At 48.4% G+C, this 25,760-nt stretch overlaps 1 protein-coding gene across 1 annotated transcript in view; it reads right to left on the reverse strand.

Moving 5' to 3' along the window:
• The window catches only part of LOC111154525 (pannexin 1), a 51,485-nt gene extending 25,803 nt beyond the window's left edge, over window positions 1–25,682 (reverse strand). Inside the window, exon 1 of the mRNA XM_022514182.1 lies at window positions 25,256–25,682. Within this exon, the coding sequence (XP_022369890.1) occupies window positions 25,256–25,436 (181 nt within the window). The 5' untranslated portion in view covers window positions 25,437–25,682. The remainder of the gene's footprint in view (window positions 1–25,255) is intronic.
• Between the last annotated feature and the right edge of the window lie 78 nt (window positions 25,683–25,760).

Consider the following 25,760-nt stretch of genomic DNA (forward strand, 5'->3'; position numbering starts at 1 on the left):
TTGTGGTCTGAAAATATGCAGGGAATAATTCCAATCTTTTGATAACGGTTGAGACCTGATTTAGGACCAAGGATGTGATCTATTCTGGAGAATGTTCCATGTGCACTAGAGAAGAATGTGTACTCTGTTGCTTTGGGATGAAATGTTCTGAATATATCTGTGATGTCCATCTGGTCCAGTGTGTCATTTAAGGCCTTTATTTCCTTGTTGACCTTTTGCTTGGATGATCTGTCCATTTCAGTGAGGGGAGTGTTAAAGTCCCCTATGATTATTGTATTATTGTCGATGTGTTTCTTTGATTTTGTTATTAATTGGTTTATATAGTTGGCTGCTCCCATGTTAGGGGCATAGATATTTAAAATTGTTAGATCTTCTTGTTGGACAGTTCCTTTGAGTATGATATAGTGTCCTTCCTCATCTCTTATTAGTCTTTGGCTTAAAATCTAATTGATCTAAGGATTGCCACTCCTGCTTTCTTCTGATGTCCATTAGCATGGTAAATTCTTTTCCACCCCCTCACTTTAAATCTGGAGGTGTCTTCGGGTTTAAGATGAGTTTCTTGTAGGCAACATATAGATGGGTTTTGTTTTTTTATCCATTCTGATACCCTGTGTCTTTTGATTGGGGCATTTAGCCCATTAACATTCAGGGTAAGTATTGAGAGATATGAATTTAGTGCCATTGTATTGCCTGTAAGGTGACTGTTATTGTATATTGTCTCTGTTTCTTTCTGATCTACTACTTTTAGGGTCTCTCTTTGCTTAGAGGACCCCTTTCAATATTTCCTGTAGAGCTGGTTTGGTATTTGCAAATTCTTTCAGTTTTTGTTTGTCCTGGAAGCTTTTAATCTCTCCTTCTATTTTCAATGATAGCCTAGCTGGATATAGTATTCTTGGCTGCATGTTTTTCTCGTTTAGTACTCTGAATATATCATGCCAGCTCTTTCTGGCCTGCCAGGTCTCTGTGGATAAGTCTGCTGCCAATCTAATATTTTTACCATTGTATGTTACAGACTTCTTTTCCCGGGCTGCTTTCAGGATCTTCTCTTTGTCACTAAGACTTGTAAATTTTACTATTAGGTGACGGGTTGTGGACCTATTCTTATTGATTTTGAGGGGGGTTCTCTGAACCTCCTGGATTTTGATCCTTGTTCCCTTTGCCATATTGGGGAAATTCTCTCCAATAATTCTCTCCAATATACCTTCTGCTCCCCTCTCTGTTTCCTCTTCTTCTGGAATCCCAATTATTCTAATGTTGTTTCGTCTTATGGTGTCACTTATCTCTCGAATTCTCCCCTCGTGGTCCAGTAGCTGTTTGTCCCTCTTTTGCTCAGCTTCTTTATTCTCTGTCATTTGGTCTTCTATATCGCTAATTCTTTCTTCTGCCTCATTTATCCTAGCAGTGAGTGCCTCCATTTTTTATTGCACCTCATTAATAGCTTTTTTGATTTCAACTTGGTTCGATTTTAGTTCTTTTATTTCTCCAGAAAGGGCTTTTATATCTCCCGAGAGGGTTTCTCTAATATCTTCCATGCCTTTTTCGAGCCCGGCTAGAACCTTGAGAATCGTCATTCTGAACTCTAGATCTGACATATTACCAATGTCTGTATTGATTAGGTCCCTAGCCTTTGGTACTGCCTCTTGTTCTTTTTTTTGTGGTGAATTTTTCCGCCTTGTCATTTTGTCCAGATAAGAGTATATGAAGGAGCAAGTAAAATACTAAAAGGGTGGCAACAACCCCAGGAAAATATGCTTTAGCCAAATCAGAAGAGATCCCAAATCGTGAGGGGAGAGAAAGGGGATAAAAAGAGGTTCAGAAAGAAAAAAAAAAAAAAAGAAAGAATTAAAAAAAGAAAACCAATAAAGAAAAAATATAAAAAGAAAAATATATATATATATTAGATAAACTAGTTAAAAAAACGTTAAAAAAGAAAAGGGTAAAAGTTAAAAAAATTTAGCAGAAGAAGAAAAAAAAATTGAAAAAGAAAAAAAATTAAATTAACTGCAAGGCTAAAGAATCATGGGGAGAAAGCCATGAGTTCCGTGCTTTGCTTTCTCTTCCTCTGGAATTCCGCTGCTCTCCTTGGTATTGAAACTGCACTCCTTGATAGGTGAACTTGGTCCTGGCTGGGTTTCTTGTTCATCTTCTGGGGGAGGGGCCTGTTGTAGTGATTCTCAAGTGTCTTTGTCCCAGGCGGAGTTGCACCGCCCTTACCCGGGGCAGGTCTGAGTAATCCGCTCGGGTTTGCTTTCGGGAGCTTTTGTTCCCTGAGCGTTTTCTGTAGAGTTCCGGAGGGCGGGAATGAAGATGGCGGCCTCCTGGTCTCCGGCCCAGAGGAGCCGAGAGCCCGGGGCCCCACTCCTCAGTGCGCCCTCAGAGAACAGCGCCCAATTACTCCCGTCACCCTGCCTTCGGCCATGCTCCAAGCTGACCGAGCCTGCGACCCGTTCAAGGTAACCCCGAACTTAGAGCTTACTCCTCGGCTCTGTCTCTGTAGCCGGCTTCCCTGTTCTAATACCTGTAAGCTCTGCAACACTCAGACACCCCCGATCCTTCTGTGACCCTGTGGGACCTGAGGCCACGCTGACCCTGCGTGGGCTTCACCCCGGTTAAGCCTCTGGAGCGATGTCCCTCAGCGGAACAGACTTTTAAAAGTCCCGATTTTGTGCTCTGTTGCTCCGCCGCTTGCCGGGAGCCGGCCCCTCCCCCCGCGGTCTATCTTCCCGTCGCTTTGGATTCACTTCTCTGCCAGTCCTACCTTTCAGAAAGTGGTTGATTTTCTGTTTCTAGAGTTGCTGTTCTTCTTCTCTTCGATCTCCCGTTGGATTTGTAGGTGTTTGCAATCTTTAGATAAGCTATCTAGCTGATCTCCCGCTACCTGAAGTAGTCTCAGCCTGCTACTTCTCCGCCATCTTGACTCCTCCCCACCTTTACCCTGTTTTCTTAAATTAAGCATTTTATTTTGATTTTTTTCACACCTACAGAGAAATTACAGGAATATTCCAATGATGTTCATCCATTAAAAGGAAGGAAATCCTGCCATTTGAAACATGGATGGAACTTGAGGGCATTCTGGTAAGTGACACAAGTCACACAGAGAAAGGCAAATACTGTATGATCTTACTTAGATGTTTTATCCAGTAAAACCAAACTCCTAGAAACGGAGAACAGTCTGGTAGTTGCCAGAGGGGAAGGTGGGGGTGGGGTACAGGAAACGGGTGCAGGTGGTCAAAGGGTACAAACTTCCGGCTGTACGATAAATAAGTTCTGGGGATGTAATATACAGCGTAGTGACCATAGTTAAAACTACAGGGGCGCCTGGGTGGCTCAGTGGGTTAAGCCACTGCCTTCAGCTTAGGTCATGGTCTCAGGGTCTTGGGATCGAGCCCCACATCAGGCTCTCTGCTCAGCGGGGAGCCTGCTTCCTCCTCTTTCTCTCTGCCTACCTCTCTGCCTACTTGTGATCTCTCTCTGTCAAATAAATAAATAATAATAAAAATCTTAAAAAAAAAACTACAAAAGTTGCTGCTAAGCAAATCTTTTTTTTTTTTTTAAAGATTTTATTTATTTATTTGACAGACAGAGATCACAAGTAGGCAGAGAGGCAGGCAGAGAGAGAGGAAGGGAAGCAGGTTCCCCGCTGAGCAGATAGCCTAATGCAGGGCTTGATCCCAGGATCATGACCTGAGCCGAAGGCAGAGGCTTTTTAACCCACTAAGCCACCCAGGTGCCCTTGCTAAGCAAATCTTAAAAGTTCTCATCACAGGGGTGCCTGGGTGGCTCAGTGGATTAAGCCTCTGCCTTCAGTCAGGTCATGATCTCAGGATCCTGGGATCGAGCCCCACATCAGGCTCTCTGCTCAGCAGGAAGCCTGCTTCCCTCTCTCTCTGCCTCCTCTCTGCCTACTTGTGATCTGTCAAATTAAAAAAAAAAAATCTTAAAAAAAAATTCTCATCACAAGAAAAAAGACCATGTGAGGTCTGAGTATTAACTAAACTTACTGTGGTAATTATTTCGCAATACACACATCTGTCAAATCATTATGTGGCATATCTTCAATTTATGCAATGTTATAGGTCAGGTGTAGCTAGTACAACCGGGAAAATGACATAAAATTTGTAAACACCATAAAATACGGTATCAGCATGAAAAAAGAACATTACAGTGAAATCACAAATAGTCACCCACTGTCAACATTCTGCCACATGTCCTCTCTAGACACATGTACCTAATACATATATTTCTATAAGTTGCAGTGGTTATGACCCTTTCTCTCAGGAATGTGTATCTTCTAAGAACAAAACATTCCTTTGTGACCAGCCCAATCATTGATTTTTTTTAAAAGATGCAATACTGGGGCACCCGGTGGCTCAGTCAGTTAAGCATTTGCCTTCGGCTCAGGTCATGATCCTGGGGTCCTGGAATGAAGCCACAGGTTGGGTTCCCTGCGCAGCGGGGACCCTGCTTCTCCCTCTCCCTGCCACTCCCCCTGCTGGGGTGCTCACTCTCTCTCTGTCAAAAAAAATAAGCAAAATCTTTAAAGATGCAATACCGCTAACAGTATTCGGATCTTCCCAAGTCCCCTTTAGAGCGATCCTCTCCCCTCCAATCAGGCCCCAATCCTGCACCAGAGGCCACATGTCTTCAGCCACCTTATCACCTTCTCCTGGAAGGGTTCCACAGCCTTTCTCTGTCATCTGCAGCCCTAATGGGGGTGAAGGGCACAGGCCCTCTGCTCTGTGGGAGGCCCCCCGATTTCTGTCCATCTGATCATCTGTCCACGCTCTGACCAATGTCTGCATTATGGGCAGGATGCCCCCAGGAGGGTGCGGGTCCTTGGCAAGACTCCCTAGGAGGCACCTGGCATCAGTCTCCTCCAGGGACAGTGACGTCACATAGGACGGCTACATGCTCAAGCTAATGTCAGGGCTCTTTGTCCCTGAGACAGACGTTGTCTATGTGGAGATCCCGGACTGTGCAAGTCTTTGGTTGCCCAGCAGGCTTGCACCCGGTGGTGAGTCAGGCACTTCCACAGGGGTTGCACAGTGAAGGTTTTCCAACTTCATCCTTCCCTCTGTGTGTTGGTCAGCATTGTACTGGAGAGAGGAACTTCCCCTTCCCCCGTTTCTGACCAGCTCCGTGCCCTTAAACATGTACCCTGTGGTTCCTGGGCACCCTGCACTTTGTGGCACAGATTTCTGGGCTCTCCTTGTACTTTCCCTGCCCCAGCCCTGCCGCTGACCCTGTCTTCAGGGAGCCCTTGGTTCCTTTTAGTAGGTAAAACAATTCCTAATCCAGGATATGGATACAAGATGTGTTCACTGCTACTGGGGTGTCATTTCTCCTTGCTGCCTGCAACAGACACAGCGAGGAAACCAGTGTGTGTGTGTGTGTGTGTGTGTGTGTGTGAAAGAGAGAGAGAGAGAGAGTGTGCGTGTGTGTGTGTGGTTATTCTAATTCCAATATACACCCCTGGCCTCCCCCAGTCCGTATTTGCATCTTCTATCTTTTACAGTGAGACTCCTAGATCCCAAATAGAACAACAGAGTTACCCATTTTCTCAATCTGAAAATGCACACTGAATAATTTCAGAATTTTTAAAGCCAATACATCTTCTGATTTTCATTTTAAAAGGCTTCCTCCAGATGCTGTGTCAATAATTGCCCATCCAGGGTCAAGAACAGAAGCAGACACCGGTCAGGAGTCTAGCACAACAGCACAGCGGAGACACGGTCTGCAAAAGCAGTCCCAGCTCACAGCGGCCTCAAGCCTCTTCTACTATTGCATCTCGGGCGCAGCGTAAGCCCAAAGGCACAGGGTCTGCGAAAGGAAGAGAAATGCAAAAGGCCAGACGGAAGGCAGAGAAAGAAATAAACACAAACATCTCAGCTATCTTGCTACTGCTGCGTTAAAAAGAACAGGAAACTCACACAAAATCTGTACCTAGGGCACTAACCAAACAGCAACGATCCCAATAAAAACACGAGCATGATGACAGGGGCTATAAGGAAGCCTGCTGAGTTAGCGCACAAGACTAAAAAGCAAAACGCACGAAGACCAGAGGGAACTGCATGACGGCACTTCTAAAACATGGCGCGTGGCCGGCGGAGCCCAGAGGAAGAGCCTGGGGCGAGTGGGCACCATGGACACACCAAGACGAAAAGAACGGAGGTGACCCCCATTCCACTAGTGTTCCCCTGGGTGCTGAGCACATGTAAGCTACATCACAGAATCGCCTACGAAAGGAGGACAGAAGTCATTTATTAAACACTACGATTAAGTAGGAATTAGAAGCTCTTGTTCAATCCAATAAAAAGAGCCTATGGACTAGTTATCATTTGGTTCCATTTGTCTGAGGCAGAAATGAGGCTCCGAGTAACTTCCAAAGTCAGACAGCTGGTACTCGGTATAGATGCGACACAATCCCAAGTGTGTGGGCCCTACTCTTTCCCGGGCGTGATGGCAGCCTGGGAACGAGGGAGCAGTGAGGAGAGAGGGCAGAGGCAGGGCAGGGAGGCAGGGTGGAGGGGAGAAGGACAGGTGTGGCACAATGCCAGGCCAGCCAAAGACACAAGAAGCAGCAGGGAAGGGCCAGGTTCCGTGTCCCCAGCAGCCTGGGCCTGAGCTCCGAGTTCATGAGAAAGCGTCACCAAAAACCACAGGGCCAACAAGGGCAGCCCCAGGTGGCCAACGGCTGGTGAGTGAAGACCTACCCCAAGCACCTAATGCTGTTTTGTGCGGAGTAGGAAGACTGCTGGAGAGGTGCAGAAGAGGAGACCACAGGCATAGACTTCACTCAGGAGGAGCGGAGGCTGGAGGCATGGAAGGGAAAGGGCCAGAGCAGAGACTGTACCACCACAAAGGCCACAGCGGCAACCAGACATGTGAGAGCCGGGATTAAGTTCTGGTGGCAAAGCCAGACTTGCCACACCTCTGCCAGAGGAAATGCGGTCTTGATTTATGCACCGTAAGAGGGCGCAGCGCGGAAACGAGGTTGTGTCTCAAAATGAATATGAGAAATGGATGCTGCCCCAAAAAGGAGGTCGGGGTCTGAGGTCAGCTTAAGAAAAATGTCAAAAGATACAGAGACACGTATGCCTTTGTCACATCCTGTGTTACTTTCTTCAGTGTGCCTGTTAAGATCTGAATGTCGCACGTACTGGCTGGTTTACTTCTCGGTCTTAACTTCTCCAGCCCTCGAACACCTGTGCCCCGAAAGCCCGCCATGGATCACTGGGATCTTAGATTTGATGGGGCCACAGCCTGAGACTAGACCCAATGTTAAGTCCCTCTGCCACCTCCTCACCCTCGGTGACGGCTTTGAAAAGCTAGCTTTTGGGGTTCTGGCAACAAAGGAACCTACTGTGAGAAGGCCTTCAGTGTGTCAGTCGGGGAATGAATCCGAGATTAGTGACTCCAATAAAATGAAAAGAACTTGGAACGACTGTTACTATTATTTAGATAACTGGTCATGAGACTTCTTTGCAAATACAAAAACATTGTAAGTAGACCAACCCGGGTTTCAGGGCGAATGCTCTTTTCTCAAGAAACCTTAGAAAAGAAGAGACAGTCAAGTTCCTCCGAGCTGGGTATTTAATGGCACAGGGCCTTTGTGCGAGCAGCACGGCAGAGAGAGCCATGGACCCCCGCCCTCCCCAAGTGCTCTGTTCTTCCTGCATGTTATAGGGCAACAGAGCACGGATGTTCTCCCTAAGGTACTCAGAACTCGTCGGTGAGCAAGGACTCACTGGGCATGACTATGTCCATGGTGCTATGCGGGACATGGGGGATTCTAAGGTAAAGAAGACAAGGTCGCTGTCCTCGAAGAGCTTACAGCCCAGTGGAGGAGGCCAAGACAGTGACACTAATGACTCAGGGACAGAGCAAACTGCATACAGGCAATGGCTAGGCCATGGCAGGTGTTCCCATTTGAAGGGAGGAGGACCCAGGCTGGGGAACCAGCACAAGCAGATACTGGAGTCTTTCGAGTTCCCAGCTCGTTATGAAGGGGAGCAGACCACTGTGCCTGGAACACAGAGCCCAGCCGGCATCAGGGAAAGTACGTCCTTGCAGACTTGATTCTGTGGTGCTGGCAGGGAGGGCTGGGTGGGGGGTGGGGGTGGTGGGGGAGCTGTGTTTTAATGTCCTTGGGGCTGTCCTCTGCACAGAGTGGTCCTGATGACCCACAAAGGCCCAAGTGTTGGGCTGGGAGGGGCTAGCCGTGACCTTAGCAGAGCAGACTGCCCCCACTGCCGACCCCAGCAGGAATGCAAGCAGTGCGGAGGACAGCCCCAGAGCAGCAGGGCCCACACCCTGGCACAAGCGAGCAGCTTTGGTGCTGGGGTGCAAGCTTGCCCGGCTCCCCCTCCGCTGCTCCTCACTTCTCACTCTGGGATCAGAGCCGCTTTCCCACTGGGCCCCGCGGGCCCCTGGTGGGTTATCCGACCTCCGTGGCCCTTAGCTCCTCATCCGCCGGGGACACCTGTGCCAGGGTATGGTTAGCTGCCAATCCCCCCAAATGCCTGCCCGGCCCCAGATGGGGGTCCGGTGCTCACTGCGCTGAGCAGCCTCATCCTCACAGCCCTGTGAGATGGGCTCCATGACTCCCCATGTCACTGAGGAGGGAACTGTGCGACAGAGAAGTTATGCAACTCGTCCGAGGCGGATGTGTCACCCTCCAGGATGCGCCCAGGCAGTCTGCCTCCAAAACTCACATCTTTTTTTTTTCTTTTTTTAAAGATTTCATTCAACGATTTGACAGAGAAAGTGATAGCAAAAGATCGAGTGGGAGGAGGGGCAGGGTGAGGAGAAGCAGGCTCCCCGCTGAGCAGGGAGCCTGATGTGGAACTAGATCTCAGGACCCCAGGATCACGATCTGAGCCGAAGGCAGATGCTTAACTGACAGCCGCCCAGGCGCCCCCAAAACTCACATCTTAAATGCTATCCCACAGTCTCTCGAAAGTGAACAACATGTAACTGTCTGGCAGGATTGAGGCCCAGCAAGCACTGGGCTCAGAGGACTAGCACACAGGCGGCGCGGGTCTGTGGCGGCTTCACGTGGTAAAGGAGTGTGATTCAAAGTCCACCAGGAACCCTTCAAACCCAACAGTAAGAAAACAACTCAATTAACAATGGGCCCAAGACCTTAACAGGCACCACACCAAAGAGGATATGTAGATGGAAAATAAGTGCATGGAAAGGGTCTCCCCATATGTCACCGGAGATGTGCAAATCAAAACAGTGTACTGGTACCTGCCTATTATGATGGCGAAAATCTGGAACACTGACAATCCCAAATGTTGGCAGGAACGTGGAGCAACGGCAACGCTCATTCACTGCGACGGGGAATGCAAACACACAGGGGTCCTGGGAGGGCACTGTCTTACCAAACTAAACATACTGTTTCCACACCGGCAATGGTGCTCCTTTGTATTTGCCTTGAAAACTCATGTTGACGCACAAATTGCATGTGGCTATTCACAGCAGCTTTGCTTACAGTCACCAAAACTCGGAGGCAACCAAGAAGTCCTTCAGCAGGGAAATGGAGAAACTGGTACACCGAGACAACAGGATAGCACTAAAACGAAATGAGCCATCCAGCTACCAAAAGGTGTGGAAGAATCCCAAATGTATACGACTGAGTGAAAGAAGCCCGTGGGAACAGGCTGTACGGCTCCAACTCCATGAGACTGTGGAAAAGGCAAAAGTACAGACACAGGAAAACCAGCAGTGGTTGCCAGGGGTGTGGGGGTAGGGCTCGAATAAGCACAGCACAGAGGACTTTCTGGGTAGCAAAAACACTCTGCACGACACCATAATGATGGACACATGTCATTCACGGTTTTTCCAAGCTCACGGAATACACGACTCTTGTGGGGGACGAGGCTAATGAGGGGGAGGGTCAGGCATGGGGCGGGCAGGGGCTATCTAGCAGATCTCCCGACCTCCCGTCAGTTTCGCTTTGAACAAATACACGCTCTAAGAAAGCAAAGCCTTGGGGCGCCTGGGTGGCTCAGTGGGTTAAAGCCTCTGCCTTGGGCTCAGGTTGTGATCTCAGGGTCCTGGGATCAAGCCCTTCATCGGGCTCTATGCTCAGCAGGGAGCCTGCTTCCTCCTCTCTCTCTGCTTGCCTCTCTGCCTACTTGTGATCTCTGTCTGTCAAATAACTAAATAAAATCTTTTTTAAAAAAATCACAAGATGCCTTTAAAAAAAAAAAAAAAAGAAAGCAAAGCCTTTGTTACAAAATGCAAGCATGTGTGCGTATCTGTGCACACCCAGGAGCTGTGAACCCTGGTCCGAACGACAGCAGGGGAAGGCAGGCATTCAGCGCAGGGGCAGGTGGCATTGCCTTCTGTGGGCCACCCTCTGGGGCCCAGGCCAGGCCTGCCCAAAGCTGCAGCTTTCACAGGCACATCCTCCTCAGAAGGGGCTTCCTGCTGGCCGGGTGATGGGCGCCAGCTGCTGGCCACCCTCCCCCAGGGCCAGGCTCCCTCGGCTGCTTGCGCCCACCCCTTCCTCCCCACCCCGGACTAGGCCAGGCTTCCAAAGTGCCCACAAAGCCACTGCCCCCCACCCCCAACAGAGCCACTGCCAGGGACCAGCTCGGGTCCTTCCCAGATGGGCTCCCGCTTCCCAGGAGAGACAGGCGAGCCCCCACGTGCTCACAGAGCACCTGGCGATGCCCCCGGTTAACTCTGATAAGCCATCTACCCAAAGTACCACAGCAGAGTCCAGGAGCCCTATAACCGTCCCCGTCCTTCCAGGGCCACAGAGACCATCGGTCCCCCAAGTTCCCTGCAGCCGCCCCTGACTAGTGTCTCCGCAAGGCCAGGCCATTCTCACGTGCACCTGGGGTGAGGTTTTAAAATGCCTCCCAGATTACATCGCGGAGACCTAAAAGCCCTCTGATCGCTAAGAATGTTCTAGATGAACTTGACCATCCAAACGCCGCAGGCACGCCACGACCGGGCTGCTGCCCACCTCTCACATGTGCACCCTCACTCTTCCCCCTCCTTCCACAGGCCCCAGGAACTCGGACCCTGTCCTCTTCCCCCGAGAAACCACGTCCGCTTTTCCCCAAGAGGCTTCACACAGGCTGAAGGACAACTCAGGCCTAAAGCCATCCCCAATGGCCCCCACTGGCTGAGGCTCCCCCCACTCCCTGGCCACCGGTTCCAGAACACTTCTCACAGCCAGCAGCAGGCGGCAGTCCCTGGGAAGCCATCCCCTACCCCAGGCCCGGCCTCAAGCTGCCCCACCTTCTTCAGCCAGCTCCTGGTGCACTGGACTGGCCCGACAGAGCACCAGAAGGATGAGAACGCGACTTCCTGGGGCCTAGAGGTGCGAAAGAGTCACGACCTTAAGATGGGGCATGACCCACAGCGCCCAAGTCAGAAGGGGCCTGGAGGGCATCTGGTAACTAATTTTAGTCCACCATCCTCCCGTTGCAAGGCTAACAGTGGGTCTCGGCCAGATGCCCTCCGGGCACACGTGCTCCGCACAGGGGCTCCTTGCTAGGAAGCAGTAACAGCGTTCCTTCCCTTCTTCACACGGCACCAGCTTCTAGCTCGGGAATTCACTGTGTGAGACAAAGGAAACTGAAAGCATAAAAGCTTAGGGAGACTGAAAAGGAAGGATGCCTTGCTGTGAAGAAGGATTTCAACATCATCAGACTCTCCTTCCTCTAAGGGATACGGAGGGAGGGACAGGAGCCTCATGAGCCACTCCTCTGGGGCTGAGCCTCCCAGGCCCGTCTCAGGAGCACCTAAGGTGGAGGGCAAGCTGGGGAGAAGCTCGAGGCCTCTCATCTCAGCTGTGCTGGTTGATGGCTCAACACGACGTTGCAAAACACCTCCAGACTGCAGAAGCCTAATGTACCCCACCTGCGGTGCCAACCAGCACGTACGAAACTGGAAGCTGGCCTCCTTCCACATACTCTCTCACGTAACAGGCATCATTTTCTGTTTTGCAAAGAAAACCTGGTCAAAGGAGAGGTGAGCCTCCCCGAATGAGGGAACAGAACTTCTCTGCTTTCTGAAACCCTAAGAACTTTACACGTGATCATCGAATGAGCAGCACATGTTAACATTTAAAAGAAAGGCTTTCGGAAAAACATCTTTACAGTTCCCAATAGATATTTGTTAGTTTTGCTCGTTAACCAAACTTAAGCAAACTTAAGAGAGGAAATTTTTTTTTTTTTCTAACTTTCAGCTTAAAACACATACAAAGAAATAGTTAAGATAGCCTGGGGATAGGGGAGATTCCATAAGGCAATGATAACCAGCTGAGACGTCCTGGGCTCCCTAAGATCAGATACCCCCAAAAGCATGAGTAGGTAGGCTGGAAAGAATGAGCAGCCCCTAGAACACTGCAAAGGGTTACAGCCAGAGCCCAGAACCACATCTTGTGAAATCTCGGTGCAAATAGGGAACTACAAACCAAAACAGTGAGATGCCGTTTTAATGAGAACAGCGAAGAGAAAACTCTGAAAACATCAAGCGTGAGTAAAGCAGTGGGGCAGGCCAGCTCCCCTCCATTTCTGGTAGGAGCGTCAGGTGATATTCTGGGAGCGCCTGCAAGTACATTTTACGTTTGGAATGTGCCCACTCTGTGCTCCTCTGACTTCCAATTCCACCCTCCCATTTGACCCTGGAGCAATGGGTCTCCAAGTGCGGTCTGGAACCTGAGACTCTCCCAGGAAGGTTGTGATGGTAAGCCTATTGTCACAATAACACTAGGTTTTATTTGCCTTCTTATTCTCATTCTCTTATGAGCTTATACAGTGGAGTTTCTAGAGGCTACTCACATGGGATATTACCTACCACATGAATAAAAAGCAGATGTGAGAGTCAGTGGTCTATTAAGTCAGACAGTAAGAAGATTTGGTACAAATGAAAAACAACGCCACTCTTACAAAGTTCTTGTCTTTGACGTTGTTTTTAAAAATATGTATGTTGACTTACCTTAAATTAATTTCCTCAGTTTTAATTTTCAACATGAAAAATACCGACAGATACAATCCACAAAGAAAAGTTCTTTGAAATCTTTAACAGAATTTACGAGTGTGAAGTGTAAAGGGGTCGCAAGACCAAAAAGTCCGAGAACCACTGATTTAGAGAAACACATTTTACATGAGGAAGCACGTCCAAGGACGCTCCTGAACCACTGCATACAGTAGGAAAATGCAGAATGAACGTACCTGACCCCTAACAGAATGGTTAATTGAACTGGGGCATAGTCATACTGTGGAAAATTACTCCACGCCTAAAAAGAATGAGGCAGATCTACATGCACCAACATGAAAAGATCTCCAGGACACACTGCAGATAAATGCACAAATTGCAAGCTAGTAATACACGGCATAATATTTTGTTAAAAATTTAATAATAATAAAATACAAGTAAAATCCTGTTTTTCCATAGGAACCCAGAGCTGCCTAAAACACTAACAGTCATGGTAGTTACCTCTGAGAAAGAGACCAAGGGTAGGTGTGTCCAAAAAAGGGCAGGGTTTTACTTTTCTTACTGCCTGAACTTGAACACAGACACACACACACAGAGACTTACAGACATGTGGCAAATTAGAATTTTGTATGGAGGAAGCTCCCTCCACCATCATACCAGCGGCAGGTAGTGGGACAGACTGGGGCTGGTTGGAGCAGGCCACAGCCTGTCTCACTGGCCATAACCTGTCCCATCCGTGGAGGCAATGGGACAACAGACAGCCTATTCATCTTTCCTCCTGGAATATTCACCGCTTTCCAAACCAATTTCGAAGTTGTAATTCTTCTCAGAACCCATTCAATTACAACTTCCTGTAATCACAAAGACAGTAGTCATAGCAGTGATCAAAATACAGAAGGTTAAGTAGCCTTAATAACACCCCGAAATGTAGCAATGTACGGGTTCTCGTAACTATCAAAAAGAAATGTGTCCAGGGGTTGTGATAACCTGACAAGTTCCCCATAGGATCCCAGTAAGGGACCTGTTGGTAATGATCGTCTTCCTATAATTCAGTAGCATTCTAAATATTCACTGTATTGTAAGGAATTTAACTGCAACAACCTGAGCCAGGCAAGTGGGATACTTCAACCACGAGCTATGCCTTGGACTCTTTGCTCATGGTTCCAGTATTCCCTGATTTTATTTATTTAATTTACCCAGGTATCTCCTTATATCTAGAAACAAGCCAGGATGAAAGCAGTAACAGGATGGTGTGGTATTTTATGAGAATTAATAGACCACTGGAACAATACAAACAGCCCTAAAACAGGCTAAGTCACATAAGAGTTGATAATTAAAAAACCACCGTAGATCCATGGGTAAGTAACAGATACCTCAGTAAGGAACAATAGAGACATTATCAGCTAAAGCCTTGACTTACACCATCAAAAGACCAAAGCAGACTAAAGAGGTAAATGTTAAAATCATTGAAGATAATTAGAAGAAAACTAAATGGATGTTTAACTGTCCTCAGGAGGAGCTACACTGGTCTAATGAAAACGGAATTGAAGAAATAAAAAAATGAAAAGATGGGACCGTTTTGACAACTTAAAATAATATCTGCTCATCAAAACTAACCACAGCCACAATTCAAAGATAACTGACAACTGGAAAGGAATGTATCTGCCATAAAGGACAGTCCCCAAGTATGTGAAACTATGTTAGCTCTTAGTTAATAAAATCCACTGAGAAACCAACAACCCCTTTGAAAGACAAGCAAAAGACATGAACAATTCAGAGAATTATGCAAATGGTAAAAGTACATATGGAAAAACGTTCAACGCCGTAACCGAATAAATGTGACCCGAAATGATGGCGGACCTTTATCCATCTACTAAACTATCAAGGACAGTCACCACCTGCCGTGGACAGAAGGGAGATGGGCTCTCTCCCTGCTGGTGGAAGTGGTGGGGACGATCCTTCCGGAGGGTGGCCTGCCACACCGGAGTCCTGAAAATGTGCACACAGGCCTCATAATTAGACTTACACGATTTGCTGAAATACTGAAATCTTCATAGGAAAGAGGGTTCTGTTCAGGTGTATTCCCCACAGTGCTATTTATATCAGCGAAAACACTGTGAAAGGGCTACACTTTGATACTCAGATTCAATGTTCAATTTTGTAGACAACAAAAAGCAAGTTTAAGAATATGGTAAGGTTGGGGGCGGGGGATGCCTGGGTGGCTCAGTCTGTTGGACGTCTGCCTTCGGCTCAGTCATGATCCCAGGGTCCTGGGATCAAGCACCACATCGGGCTCCCTGCCCACCAGCGAGGCTGCTCTCCTCCAACCTGCTTGTGCTCTCTCTCACTATCTCTAATAAAAATAAATAAATCTTAAAAAAAAAAAAAAGACTATGGTAAGATGGCTCTGATTTAGTGTTTGATTTTAGTAGAAGTAGAAGTAGAAGCTGTCAGCTATGTACATATAAAAACCCTCAGGGGGAAATACACCAAGCTGTAACAGTGGCTATCTCTAGTGGTGAGATTACTGCTGTTTTCTCTTCTGTATCTTCCATGTTTTCGACACTAAGCCCTGTCTTTATCATCAGATTAAAAAAACACACAAATTCAGAGAAAAAGGAGCACAAGCTTTAGAGAAGATGAATAAATACATGAGAATGAAAACCCCTTTCCCCAACATACACCTGTACCCCGCGGAGAACCAGGCTGGCCTCAGTACTCTACAGGCTCGGTCTAGGTCCCTCCCCCCAAATCCTCACCCTGCCACGCCACCTCCATCCCCACACTGCCTGCCTTGCTCTGCTAGGGTGCACTGGGTGTGACACTCCCAAACTGCCTCCCCCTTTCCACTCTGGACCAACTCACTGCCTGAGTTAAGCATTTGAGCAAAAAGCAATCAAAGGAAGCAATTGGCAGAAGAAGAGGGGCTTATGTGATTTTTTAAAAGGATACTGCTAATCCAAACTTGGAATCTGCAAACGTTCCAAGATGTACTTTCATTTTTTGCTAGTGGTGGAAATTCCATCTATTAGGAAAGAACAGACTTTCTCCCAGTTTCATTTTCCTTTCTTCTTTTTTTCTTGGGGCATGGGTGGGGAGACACAGGAAAGGGGGTAATCATCAAACAGGGCTCTTCTATTTACTAGGTCTCTTCAAGTCAGGGGACAGGGTGCGCTGAAACCGAAGACAGAAAGAACGCCTTCCCGTCAACTCACAGGGGGGTTCCTTTTTTTCCACCTCCTCGCCAACTTGTTATTTTTTTGTTTCTCTGATTTTAGCCATTGTGGCAGGTACAAGGTAATGCCTCATCGTGGTTTTTATTTGCCCTTCCCCAATGCTGAGTGGAGCTGAGCATGTTTTCATGTGTCTGTTGGCCACATGGATGTCTTCTTTGAAGAAATGTCGGTTCATGTCTTCTGCCCATTTTTAATCAGACTGTTCTTTTTGAGGGGTGTTGAGTTGTATAAATTCTTCATGTATTTTGGATACTAACCTCTTAAAAGATATATCATTTGCAAATATCTTCTCCCATTCAGCACGTTACCTTTTTGTTTTGTTGATGGTTTGTTGTCTATGCAAAAGCTGCTTATTTTGATGTAATCCCAATAGTTTATTCTTGCTTTTATTTCCCTTGCCTTAGGAGATATACCTAGAAAAATGATGCTATGGCTGATGTCAAAGAAATCACTGCCTATGTTCTGTTCAAAGATTTTTATTATTTCAGGTCTCCCATTTAGGTCTTTAATCCATTTTGAGCTTATTTTTGTGGATGGTGTTAGAAATTGGTTCAGTTTCACTCTTTTGCACATAGCTGTCCAGTTTTCCCAGCACCATTTATTGAAGACCCTGTCATTTCCCCATTGTAAAACTGACACAGTCGCTATGGGAAACAGTATGGAGGGTCCTCCAAAAACTAAAAATAAAAACGTCATATGATCTAATAATTCCACTACTGGATATCTGTCCAAAGAAAACAAAAACACTAATTTAAAAAGATATACGTACCCCTATGTTTACTGCAGCATCATTTACAATAGTTAAGTTATGGAAGCAACCCATGTGTTCACCAATAGATGAATGGATAAAGATGCACGCGCACATACACACACACACACACACACAGGAATATTATGTAGCCATAAGAAAGGAAGAGCTCTTACCCCTTATGACAAAATAGATGGACCTGGCGGGTATTATGTTAAGTGAAATAAGTCGGACGAAGAAAGACAAATGCCCTATGACTTCACTCAGATTTGAAATCTAAAAAACAAAGGAATAAACAAATAAAAAGCAGAACACACCTATAAATACAGAAAACAAACTGGTGCCAGAGGGAAGGGGGTTGGGGGGAGTGGCAAAATGGGTGAAGGGGAATGGGAGACAGGGTTCCAGTTATGGAATGAATAAGTCATGGGAAGAGAAGGTACAACACAGGGAATACAGTCAATGATACTGTAATTGCAAATCACTATGTTGTACACCTGAAACTAACATAATACTGTATGTCAACTCTACTCAAATAAAAAAAGAAAAAAAGAAAAAAAAAGAAAAAGAAAACAGACCAAATGCTGCTTGGGTAAGTTCTAGTTATTTTATTTTCTTTATTTTATCGTTTTAAAGATTTTATTTATTTATTTGACAGACAGAAAGAGAGCATGTGCACAAGCAAGGGAACAGCAGGCAGAGGGAGAGGGAGAAGCAGGCTCCCCGCTGGACAGAGAGCCCCATGAGGCGCTCAATCCTAGGACCCTTGGATCACGACCTGAGGTGAAGGCAGATGCTTAACCCACTGAGCCTCCCAGAGCCCCAAGTTCTAGTTATTTTAAAAACTGGTCTCATCATTACTAAATGTTTGCTTATCTTCTCAATTCATATTCCTTGCTCTATTATTGTTATTCTAATCAGTTCCGATGACACTATAGAGAGTTTCCAAATATTTTTGACAATTTTTTTGACAATTTTTTTTAAAGATTTTATTTATTTGACATGGAGAGAGAGATCACAAGTAGGCGGAGAGGCAGGCAGAGAGAGAGAGGAGGAAGCAGGCCTCCCACTGAGCAGAGAGCCCAACGCAGGGCTCGATCCCAGGACCCTGGGATCATGACCTGAGCCGAAAGCAGAGGCTTTAACCCACTGAGCCACCCAGGTGCCCCCGATTTTTGACAATTTTTTAAAGACTAACTCTTTGAAGATCCATAAAATTCCATCTTGCAGACAATATAATAATTGACACTCAGAACCAGTCCTACCACGTGGCTGATCATCTGCTCATTCACACACTGCTGAATGTCAACTATGTATCAAATTTTATGTTGGAAACTATGGACAGAGCAGTCAACCAGCCAGAGGACAGATGGTTCCTGCCCTCAATGAACTTACAGTGTGGTGGGGAGACAGTAACTGCAAGTTATGGTTAAGAGCTTAGAAGGAACCCTACAGTGTGTTATGAGACTACTTGAGTCCAATAAATGTTGCAATTTTTTTCTGGGAAGAGGCTCATCCTTAAAACTGAAAGCACATCCCAGTGCCTCTCCCGATCTTCTGACAGAGTAACACCAAGAGGGAGTTAGCGGTGGAGGCATACAAGGTGGTATTTTTTTTTTTTTTTTTTGTACTTACTTCCAATAATAACTCAGGAATCCGAAACTATCCTGGAAAATTATTTCATCCTGGAAGCTGATACTGGTCTCTTCTTCCCTTTCAATGTTGAGAGGAGGGAAGTATTTACAAAGACTTATGTACAAACAAGGCTTGTGTGTAACAGCAGAAAGCTGGAAAGAACCTAAATGGGCCTCACTGGGAGACTGCTTCGATGAACTATGGCGAGAACATTCTATGCTCTTTAAGAACATGGATGGAGCCAGAGAAGGACAAATACCCTACGATCTCATTCATATGTGGAGTTTAAGAAACAAAGACACAAGGAGACAAACAAACAAAGAAGACACTCTTGAATACAGAGGACAACCTGGTGGCTGCCAGAGGTGGGGTGGGTGAGGGGACAGGGGAAGGGGTAGGTAACGGATGCAAGTGCTGAATCCTTACAGTGTTCACCTGAGACTAACACGCCACTGCAAGTTAATCACACTTCAGTTAGAAAAACAGCCAGTAATGCCCATGTCCTAACATGGAAGGCTCTCCAAAACACCCCAAGTGGGAAAAAGCAAACCATTAGGTTTGACTCAGTTTGCTTTCTAAAAGAACATGGACACACGGCATACTAACGAGCGAAAGGGAACGTTAAGGCTGTACCAAGCATCCACAGTGGTTACCTCTGGCACAGGACGAAGGAGGCTCAGGCATCATTTATCACAAGAACGTATTTAGGTACTATCTGTACAATAAAAATACCAGGGTAAAAACGAAAAAAAAAAAAAAAAAAAAAAAAAAAAAAAAAAAAAAAACTCACAAAAATTAACCCAGAAAAACCGTACCCTTCAGTAGCCTCTCCTGAGTGCAGGAAACACAAGGGGACTGTAAGCTGAGAGGATTCCGAAGCAGCTGGAATTGTCACCTGTCCTTTGGCTTGGGGGGAGGGGCAGGGAGGGAGGGAGAGGGAGACTGGCTAACCCCTACCCTGTAAAACTAACTGTGGAGCCAAGAACTGAGGGTGCTTGCCAGGGGGGTGGGGGGCTGCAGGGAGCAAAGGCTCCCAGGGCAAGACGAAACACCCTTTCCCAGGGGTCTGCCAGCTGCGCCACTGCTCGTTCCGTCCAGCCACAATGGCTCCGGGCAAGAAGCATCCTGGCAGAAGACAGGGGCTCTCCTCTCCCAGGGCCTCCTGACATGCCAGGTCCGGGCAGCGGAAAAGCAAAGCCGTCCCTCAGAAGGAAACCATCAGCATCAGGCCCTAAACAGTCCTGAGCCAAGGGCACGGCAGACCCTGCCAAAGACTCCGAGAACATGAATTCCACTCATGTTGAAAGGCAGCACACTTAGGGCATCTGTTTCTTCAATAGTTTGGATAAATCCGCTTAAAGTCTTGGAGCTTAAAGACCATGCAGTCTACCCATGCTGGTATTCTCCTTTGTTTGTTTGTATTTTAAGTAGGCTTCACTCCCAGCGTGGAGCCCAATGCGGGGTTCAAACTCACAACCGTGAGATTGAGAGCCGAGCTTCACCGACTGAGCCAGCCAGGCGCCCCTATTTATGCTTGTTTTCTAAACAGAGTTGCCCCCCACCTATCTCCTCACCTCTCCCTGGGGGCAGGTATATTTGAATGAGGGTCCTTCCGTGGCACAGAACTTTGTCCCCCTCCCACACTGGCAACACACATGTGTTCTCCGAGCCACAGGGAATGACGGTCACTGCCCTACATAGTAGAGCCCTTCAGCACTACAAACACAGCTCCCTCCTCGTCACAAAAACTGCAAAAGGGAATCTGAGGTACTTGAAATATAACCTACCCTTGTAAGTCAAGTGGGGCAGCTTGGCTCCCTTCCATGATGACTGGTATCCGAGAATGCTATTATTGGGAGGAGATGTCAGGAAGGAATCCATGACTGGACATGACTTGTGTTCTTAAATGACACGGGTAGCCCAGCGACTGGGAAGTGTCCCTCTCCATACCAGGAACCCCTGCCTCTAGCTGGTGAATTCCAGGCACTGGGTGGGACCTGGCAACCTTAGCATCTGGACCTGGCTTCCCGTCTTCCATGCTTCCCCTTGCCCGCAACGCCCCTGCTCCCTCTGAGCCCAGCCACAGTCCAGGGGACAACTCCAGAGAGTCCTTAATGAGCTCCAGCATTTCCTTTGCTCTATTTTTACTGAGCACTTGTTGTGGACAAGACATGAGGCAAGGCAAGGGGTGAGCAAAAGGGAGGGCTGGTAAAACAGAGCATCAGTTCCCCCTTCTCTGGCTCCCATCCCAGTCTTGCCAGTCCAGTCATGAGGACACCAACACTTCTGGTGTGCACCAGCTAATGCAAAATTCGCTTGTTTTTTTCTCCATACCCAACTTGCCCACTGGGGAGCTGGGCCTGGAGTGTTTGAGGCGAGCAGAGCAGAAGTATCAGGCCACACCAGACCAGACCATATTTTAACTCTTACATCATTTCAACAGTCAGGAGCTATTGCTCCAAAAGCCTTCCAAACGCTCCCAGCAACAACTCAGGGCTTAGAAAAGTCCCCTTAGTGACTCCTTCCAGAATGTTTCTGCTTGTAATTCTCCCCATCGCAGGGCAGTCAGGATCAACAAGCAGGCTTGTTGCTGCAAAGGCTACCAGAGTTGCTTTGAACTTGACTGCTGGCACCACACCCTCTCTGGTCTTCTGCGCCTCATCATTTCTACGATGACCCACAACCTGCCGGCAGACAGCAAGGCAGAGCCCCTTTTGCTCCCCACCCCCGCAGCAATCCTCCCCAGTGCTGGCAGCCCCACACCAGCGCCCACCACGCCAGGCCATATCTGCTGCTGCAGGGGAGGGCGGGGGGCAAAATCTCTGTGGCATGGGCTCTGCCTGCAGCCCCCATCCCCCCATGCCAGCACCCAGGAGGGCCTAAATAACAGTCCTTCACTGCCCCACCTGTGAGTCTCTGTGGCCTGGGCAGGGTCTGTCCCTCTTTTCTGAGAGAAGCCCAGTGGGCTGAACTAGTGAGAAAATGGGCCCAAGACCAAGGAGAAGCCTTTAATATAAACCCCAGTCGGTTTTATCGTGAGGTCTCACTCCATTCATCCACATTCTGCTTCTGTTCACGTGTACTTTTTTAATTCCAAAAAGTCTGTGCAAATTTTCAGATTTGGTAGAACTCTTTCTTTAAAAGAAAATGTTTCCTTAAAGTAAAAATTGTCACCCATTTATGACTTGGATCCTATTTTATAGACTACTAGTTCATGGAAAGTTTAGTTTTCAGAAACTGGAAAACAAAAAGTTATTTTAGGCTTAAGAGGATATCATATCACAATCAACACATTTTGATGTATACCAGGATATCAATGTCAGAGGAAGAGAGGAAAATTGGTATCTGTAGCCACTAAAGGTGATTTTCACATTTTGTATACACACGCCCACAGTGGCGGGAAAGCAGTGAGATTTACTGCACCCTCTTCCCTAGCAGCACCTCTGGACTGACCTGACTCCCCCTTTTTCGTTTCCCAAGTGACCATGCCTGCTCCTAAAGCCCCACAGCCACATGGCATCCCATGCCCTGCTGCTTTGGCACGCACTGCACCATATATCTGGAACCCATCTTCAGAGTTCCCTTCGAACTCTTCCCCTGCTCGTGACTGTTACCCTGAGTCAGAAGCCACCCCTCCCTCTGCTTTCCACAGCACCCAGCTGCACACCTCTGACACCGCCCAGATGCCATGAGTCCTGCAAGAGGAGGTTATGACCATCTTTTCTGCTCAACCATCTTCCAAGTGGTAGGTTCTCTGTCCTATAAGGGTCTGACGACCACTGCCAAGAACAGCCATCGTGCACACCAGGCTCAACAAACGTCGATGATGCCAAAACCTACCACCTCTCGTTCACTCGACAAGCCTTACAGAAGGGCTTCCACGTGCCGGACAAGACTCCAGCTTCTAGGGAGCAACAGAATACGGAGTAACTCATAAGCAAGGGAGCCACGTAAACACGTTATAATGCAACGTGCAAAGTGCAACCTCGGAAGAATGTTCGAGGCACCAGCAAGATGGGGAGGACTTCTCATGAGGGAGGAGGAAGCCAGGTTTTAAGTGTGCAGGCCTGTCTCACACGTGCTCGGGGCCAGCGCTCCTGACTGAAGTGGTGGGGGTCAGCTCCATTGAATCACTCCCCTCTCTCTTTGTTGTCACTGTTCTTAATCACGCTGCTTGTTCTTGCTTTCACCGAAGAGCTGACACTGCACAAAGTTCAATGCTGCCTGACATGACTCCATGCATGAATTTATGTACCTCTCTTCTCCTCCCTACTCTCTCTCTTTCTGGCACTATCTAATAAGCACTCCACCTAAGAGGTGTTCCCCAGTGCAGCTGGGATCCCCCGTGCCTGCCCTCCCTGTGGAAGCCCATGAGAATAAGGGGAGTCTGCTCCACAGCATCACCCAAGTCCCCGCCAGCCCTCAGCGGCTGAGCGCTCAGAGCCTGATACTGTCTTGTCACTGAACCACGTGCTGCTGGACATCACCGGTCAGCACGTCTGTCCTAGCCCCCAGATGGGGGGTAAACTCTTGCAGGGCGGGAAGAAGACCATGCCTGGACCTCCTCTCGTGTCCCACTGAACACACAGCAGTGCTCTGCACCTAGCACAAGCTCAGATTGCTGCTGGATAAACCGACTCCCAATCCCAACCGAACGCCCCTCTGGCAGCCCATCAACTTGAACGTGTCGAGAGGGCTTCTGCCTCCGGGATGCCCCTACTATGCGGGTGGACATTAAGCTTGAACACAGAAGGTAACCAACTCCCTCCTCCTGGCATCAGAGGCCCAGGACCACCGCCTCTCCATGATGGGGACCGTGCTTCATTTGCTCTTGGGCCCTCAGTGCCTAGCACAGGCTCCAGCCCACAGCTGGTCTTCAAAGAACATTTGCAGAAGGAGAGACTATCTCCAGGACCCCAGCTACTTGGTGGTTTTCCTTTCTACCAGAAGTCCCGACTCCTTGCCAGCTGGAAGGCAGGAGAAACTGCATGACTCTGCCTGCCCAAAGACCAAAAAAAAACCCCGACCACTTGTTTTCCACAAGGAATTTGGCAACTTCCTGCCAAGTTGAACAATTTAGTGCTGTAGATCACAAAATCAAGCTCACCATAAGCCGTTTCTAACCAACTCCTTCTGCAACTTCAGAAGTCCCATCAAAATACCACCATTCTCAGGGCACTTGGGTGGCTCAGGCCTCAGGCTCTTGATTTCAGCTCGGGTGGTGATCTCAGGGTCATGAGATGGAGCCCTGCGTCAGGTTCCGCACTCAGCGGGGAGTCCGCTGGAGAGTCTCTCCTCTTCTCCCTCTGCTTCTCCCCTCTGCAGGCACCACCATTTTCCAGTCACTCAGGTCTGCAGCCTTTCCAACAACTCTGGTCAATATCTACCCTTCTTGACCTATTAAAAACTAGGTACCCAAGGGCTGCTTATTGTTCCTTGATCTCTTAGAAATCATCCTCTCCCATCCTTCCCCTTCAAATCTTGGCCCCCACATATGCATAAGACCTCATTTAGTGCCCCATCATCTGGTATCTGGCCTCCCTAGTTCCACTTCCCTCCTTGACCCTAGACCCTGTATGTTACCATCAGGTTTATTAAGCCCTGCTTTCAACAGGTCCGTCCTCTGCTCAAACAGTAACTTCGCACTCTGAAAATCATCAAGTCTGTACTCCTCTGTTCTAATAAACTGGACCCATATTCATGCTCCTATCCCAAGAACGGTGACTAACTCTCCTGCCTCAGCAGGGACGGTCACCGTCTCTCTCCTTCCAGGAACATGTAACATTCTGTGAAATCTCAAAATCTTAGCGACCTTTGCTTATCCAAATCCCACCTGTGCTCCAGGGCTCAGGACCCATAGAAGCTTTCCCCAAGGTCCATTGCCACCCACCTCTCTTCTCTCGTATTGAACAGGCTATAGCTGTCCCACTGACTCAAAAGCATCCTCTCCTATGTTGTAAGTCAGAACAGCTGATGAGAAAGACTGGTCTTATTAGCCACCTGATCCTGCCCCAAACACTTTCGCACTTCGGAAGTGTTATGAGTAAACGATAGTCTACATGATGGGGACTTGTTCATCCCACATTCGTAGCAATGCCGTCCGGGTGGAGGATTCTGGTATTATCCCTCTAATACCTGCCAGGTGCTGTCATTTCCCAGCACTCATGACCCCGCAGAGCTGAAGTCTCAACCAGTATCAACTCAAAGTGAGATAATGAAGGGAGAACATACATTTCATGGAGTACTTTTCTTCACATCCTCCATTCAGCCACTCAGGAACTTCTCTGCTCCAAATTTTGAGGTAATTACACAAATGCAGGGGTGAGAGGGAAGGGAATAGGAGACCGCTGTTTTCGACAAATCTGACCGCAAGGGCGCTGGTCCTAAGAGCCGGACATGAACGCTAAGCCCCACTCAGGATCAGTGGGGAAGCAGGCAGAAGAACTGAGCAGTAGGGATGCAATCAGGATCCACACGGTTATAAAATGAACCACGTGGGCAAAGAATACACATAAAGCTGGGGCTCCCTTTCTTCCCAACGTTCACGCCCATCGCAGCCTGAGAGGGCTTCCAGGGGCGCGCAATAAAATCTCTTCCCACCAGACCTGGGCTCCTCGGATAACGCCCGCTCGCGCAGGCCGGCCCCACCCCGCCCCTCCGGCACCGGCCTTACCGATCGAGATTTCCTGCGCAAAGGCCAGCGAGATGAGCAGCAAAGGCAGACCCACAGCGATGCACGTGACCATCTTATCCACCGCCAGCTCCAGCCGCAGCCCCTTGAACTTGGGCTCCGAGGGCTCCTTCAGCAAGAAGTCCGAGAACACGTACTCGGTGGCCAGGTGGGCGATAGCCATGGCTGCGGCGCGCCGGGGTCAGCCCGACAGGCCCTGGAAGGCAGGCCCGGATACCGCGCCTTCGCCGTCACCTGCCGCGGCCGCGGCTTTCGCTTTCCCTTTCCCGGCTCCCCGGTTGCTCACACATCCCCTCTCCGCTCCCCCAGCCTTTGTGTGTCGGGGCTCCTGGCTCCCAGCGAGCCACAGCACCGCCGCCGAGACTCCCGCCGTGAGCCCGGGCGCAGGAGCTCTCGCGCTCGCTCGTCCGCCGCCGGCCCGCCCCCGCGCGCTCGCCCAGTACGGGTTCCCGGCTGCGCGCGCCGCTCGCCGCCTCGCCGGCGTCCG

This window comes from Enhydra lutris, unplaced genomic scaffold, assembly GCF_002288905.1.
Source record: "Enhydra lutris kenyoni isolate GAN:26980312 unplaced genomic scaffold, ASM228890v2 scaffoldscaffold37, whole genome shotgun sequence".
Classification (NCBI taxonomy): domain Eukaryota; kingdom Metazoa; phylum Chordata; class Mammalia; order Carnivora; family Mustelidae; genus Enhydra; species Enhydra lutris.